The sequence below is a fragment of the Myotis lucifugus genome, unplaced genomic scaffold (genome assembly GCF_000147115.1).
Source record: "Myotis lucifugus unplaced genomic scaffold, Myoluc2.0 scaffold_235, whole genome shotgun sequence".
NCBI classification, from domain to species: domain Eukaryota; kingdom Metazoa; phylum Chordata; class Mammalia; order Chiroptera; family Vespertilionidae; genus Myotis; species Myotis lucifugus.
Genome location: NW_005871283.1, coordinates 1,748,827 through 1,753,569, shown reverse-complemented (window position 1 = coordinate 1,753,569; position 4,743 = coordinate 1,748,827). Strand labels below are relative to the sequence as shown.

The following is a 4,743-nucleotide window of genomic DNA, read 5'->3' as shown; positions in this document are numbered from 1 at the left end:
CCGTGGGCCTTCAGCCATGTTCGCTCCCCACATCACAGGAAGCGGTGCTCAAAAATGCATCGTGGATGACAATTACTTTATCTTTTAAAATACCACAGGTCCGCCCTCGCCAGTGTGGCTCAGTGGATAGAGCATAGGCCTATGGACTGAAGGTCCCGCCCGGGTTCAGTTCCAGTCAAGGGCACATGCCCAAGCTGTGGGATCGATCCCTAGTAGGGGGCGTGCAGGAGGCAATTGATCAATGATTCTCTCTCATCATTGACGTTTCTCTCTCCCTCTCCCTTCCTCTCTGAAATCAATAAAAATATTATTAATTAGCATATCCAATGGACACAGACACTGGGGCGGTGGGGGCTTGCCCAGGGTGGGAATGGCTGGGGGGGGCGGTTAATAGGGGGAAAAAGAGACGTATGTAAATCTCCAGACAATAATAAAAAAATAAATATACTAAATATATATATATATATATATATATATATATATATATATATATATATATATCTTATTGACTTCAGAGAGGAAGGGAGAGGGGGAGAGAGAGAGAAACATCAATGATCAAAGAGAATCATTGATCAGCCGCCTCCTGCATACCCCTCACCGGGGATCGAGCCCATAATCCAGGCATGTGCCCTGACCGACAATCAAACCATGACCTCCTGGTTCATAGGTTGATAGCCAACCACTGAGTCACACTGGTCAGGCTCCTTGATTGTACTTTGATAGTAAATATTATAGACTATTATCTTATAAATTACCTCAAAGGAAGATGCTTCATTGGAAGAGACTGAAATCTTCAGAGGGACAGATGAGGGGAGAGGGTGGGGTGAACAGGGCAACACTCAAAGTTGAGGAATTGATGATTCTGGGAGTCCTGGTCAGGACTCTACAGCCCAAGTTCAACTCCCTGCCCCACCATGAGCTACATGACCTCCTGGGTCTTATCTCCTTCATGCTAAGGGCGATGGGTGGTGGATGCGTGTATTTCTGTTTGTCCCTCATACTCTGGTAACAGCATCCTGGTTTTCCTGTGGGATCCACCCTTTATTCCCTCAATCTTGGTCCCCACTTCCTGGTTGAAGGAATACAGTCCATATCCCTCTCACAGTGATTGAATCAGGGATGGGCACTTGATAAGTAGGCCCATGATGTTAATTAGCTTTGGGACTTTTCCAGGATTATTAGAAATGAGATGCTTCTTATGTTCCTATTTGTTGTTGTTGAGTTTCACGGGTGGGAGGTTATAGGCCTAGAGTGTCTGGTGGGTACCTTTGAAGGAATAAGAAATCAACACGGAAGGAAGAGAGCAAGAGCCATCCTAATGACACTGTGGGTGCCTGGATCCAGCCAGGCCTGCGGCACCCCTACCTCTGGACCTCCTAGTTGTGTGGACCAATGAATTATTTTTGCTCACAGTGGTTTGAGTTGGGTTTCTGTACACATGTCAGTTATTAGTCCGCTCATGAGCCATGGTCTCCAGGTTCAGTCTCTGCCTCCAGCAGCCACTTCCCTGGGGCTACCCTAGGGAAGGGCTTGGTCCCTTCGAGGTGACACAGCTGGCAACATCAGGAGGCCGCCCAGCCCAGAGGGCCCTTGCAGCTGTTCTACTAGCCCTGGTCAGGTGCCAGGAAGGAGGGCAAAGCTCAGAAATGAAGGGAGAGAAACTTAGTGCCTCCCCTGCCCCACTTCATGGATATGAGTCATCAGAGGAGGCTGGATGGGGTAACACTGAGGGGAGAGGGAGAACACGCAAGGGCCATCTCTGCTCCCTGCATTAAGGCTCTCTTTTTGGCACGAATATGTCACCTCCGACATTAAGCCTAATGAAAGTGTGGGTGGGATGGGGTGGGGAGGAGAAGAACTGTATGCCCCTCAAAGCCTTGGTTGCCTGTCTCTGTCACCATGAGGTCTTCTGAGAGTGGCCTGACATATCCTCCCCACCCCGGGCCCCTCACTCCCTGGGGGTCCCCTCTCAAGGCTTGGACTGTCTCCTCTCCCTGTGGAGACACACACTGTGGGCTGAGTAACTCCCTTCACACGGGCGCTCCCTCTGGGTGGCGCTGGAGTCCTGTTCATTCTGTGGTCTCCTCCGACCTAGTGCCTGGCCGCTTGCAGACTGAGGGCTCAGCCAGCTACAGGGAGCTCTGCTGAGCGGGGTGGCCGACCTGACCCGGGCTGTCACTTGGCAGAGGCCAGTCAGTACTGGTTTTACTCAGCTCTGGCCAGGCCTCCCTGCCCCAGGAAAGCCCCGTCCGGACCGCGGCGTCAGCTCTGCCATCTGAGAGGGATTGTCAGCCTGGGCCTCTCCCCGCTGGAAACCACAGAGGTCACTGGAAACAGCTGTCCGGGCGCACACGCACGCACACACGGACACGATGCCAATAGGACTCGTGACACGTACGTGTTCACAGATGCAGAGACACATGCGGAACCAAGGGGACCACAGGGTTGTGGAAAGGCCTGGGGCTGGCAGCAGGGGCATTCATGCTGCGGACAGGCCCCCTCTGAAAGGTCTGCTGCTAAGCTCAGGCGCCGAAGAGGCAGCCTCTGCTCAGCCAGATGTTAGAACAGAGGCAACACACATCCCCCAAAGTAAATGAGGCCAAAGATGGAACAGGAGTAGAAAATCCCGAACTGCAAAGTCCCAAGAGATGCCTAAAGCCGAAGTGAAGTAGCAGCTGTCTGTCCCGCAGGAGGGGACGGACCCGTTTTGTATGCTGGGCCCAATTCCAGGTTGGGTAGCAGCCGCTGGGCCGTGGGAAGGGGCCTGGGGGGAACTTCTGCTCTGGGCCTGGCCCGTGAACCCCAAGGGTCCCATCTCGCCACCCAGTGTCCCCCGCCCCCGTCCCCCACCCGCACTCACACACGCAGCGGCTCCTCGAGGGATCCAGCATGAGGCCGGGCCTGCAGGTGCACAGGTAGCTGCCCCTGGTGTTCACACACTCCGAGTCCCTGCACAGGCCCAGGGTCAGGCACTCGTTGATATCTGCAGGGTTGGAGGAGATGACCATGGACCCGCCCCCTGAGGCCTGACGGAGGGAAGGGCTGGGGCACAGATCTTCAAATACTTTCTCCAAGGAAAGGGACCACAATAAGAGAGCTGCCCTTTATTAAGTTGCTCCCTCCCTCTGTGCCTGACTTTCCCATCTGTAAAATGGGGTTAATAAGAGTAACTACCAGATAGTCTCCAATAGGAGGACAAAACACACTAAAAATGGCAAATCACTTGGTCCTGTAGCTGGTAATAATGATCATAATATTAAGAGCTAGTGTGTACTGAGCGCCTCTTATGTGCCTGGTGCTTTATATGTGACACCTCATTTAATTTCACAAACAATTTCAACCAAATAGGTCCACATGTCCTCTTTTTATAGGTGGGGAAACGGACACTCTGGGAATAACTTGTCCAAATCCACTCAGCTAGTTCATGACATGCTGGGATGCAAACAGGGGATGCGGATAAGGGGACAGCTGGGGTTGGAGGGTGGAGACGGGGCTTCCCAGTCCCTCCTGTTCAGCCTGCCTTGAGAGACCGGGAAGCAGCTCCCAGGCCCAAGTCTGGGGAACAGGCACGCAGGGAGCTGCAGGATGGAGGTACCGACCAGGGGGAGGAGGCAGGTGCTGTGCAATCGTTTAGGTGTCTGTCTCCACCTGGGGCAGCAGCCATGTCTAAGCCATCCCTGTGTACTAGCACCTGGCACAGTGTATGCAGCTCAGAGTAACACCCCAAAATTACCCCGTGGGAGTAGGAGAGAAGGATGGAGAGAGAGAGCGGAGGTGGCACACCTGGGTGCAGAGTTGGGGGGGGGCGGTCCCTTCACAGAAATGGAGACCACCACCCCAGACTCAGGAAGGGGGAGGTTTCAGGGGCAGGGCCTCCGGGGGAGGGCCCCTCCAGGGGAGGGCCCCTGAGCACCCTGTACCCCGGGGCTCAGTGGCTGGAGAGCGGAGATTCTGGAAATAAACTCACCTTCCCGGGCTGGGAAACCACTGCACACATTTAGGGATGAACAGCCTTACCGCACCCTCCAAGGGCAAAACTACAGACATCTCTCCCCACCGCTGTCCACCAGGCCCTCCGCCCGCTGCCCCCGAGGGAGGCGGACCCTGGGCTGGGCTGGGCTGGCTCAGACGTCTGCCCTTGTGCCTGGTGCAAGCCCCTTTTCTTATCCACAGGCCAGAAATCGCCTCTGGGGCCTGGCACCCCACAGGCAGGTAGCCCTGCCACCCCGGGGCGTCCTCAGGCTCCACCCCCCTGAGGCAGCCTCCAGGGGGAAGGCACCCAGGAGTCCACCAGGGTCAAGCCCTGGTCTCTCACCCAGCTTCACCCAAAGTAGCCAGACAGACGGCGGTACGTCCAAGGCAGCTCCCCTTTGGGAAGCTTAGTTCCTCGCTGACCTCCGCCAGCCCCAGAAGCCTCTCACGGCTGAAAGGCCCGCTCCTGTCACACCCACTGGCCGGCTCACAGCCGACAGGGCTCCTCACTCAGAGCCTGAGCTGCTGAGCGGCAGCTGCCTCCCTGGTGAAGCCTCGGGACCCCTCGGTCCCGGTCCCACTGCCCACCCCCTGGGATCCCCTGCAGAAGCCATAGCTGAGCCCCCCTCCCACCCTCTGTCCCAAGGTGCCCTGGGGCTGGCTGCTCAGGCGCTTTCTAATGCAGAGCACCCTTGGGCCTCAGCTGACTTAACAGATCGTCAGTCAGTCAGTTCAGGCAGGGCAGGGGTGTGCTCATGGTCCCCTCTCCCC

At 55.8% G+C, this 4,743-nt stretch overlaps 1 protein-coding gene across 1 annotated transcript in view; it reads right to left on the bottom strand.

Annotated features, from left to right (window-relative positions):
* Positions 1-1,457: 1,457 nt before the first annotated feature.
* The window catches only part of LTBP2 (latent transforming growth factor beta binding protein 2), a 54,507-nt gene continuing 51,221 nt past the window's right edge, over positions 1,458-4,743 (bottom strand). Inside the window, exons 12-13 of the mRNA XM_023762181.1 lie at positions 2,861-2,983; positions 1,458-1,537 (exon numbers count right to left, since the gene is read on the bottom strand). Of these exons, the coding sequence (XP_023617949.1) occupies positions 1,458-1,537; positions 2,861-2,983 (203 nt within the window). The remainder of the gene's footprint in view (positions 1,538-2,860; positions 2,984-4,743) is intronic.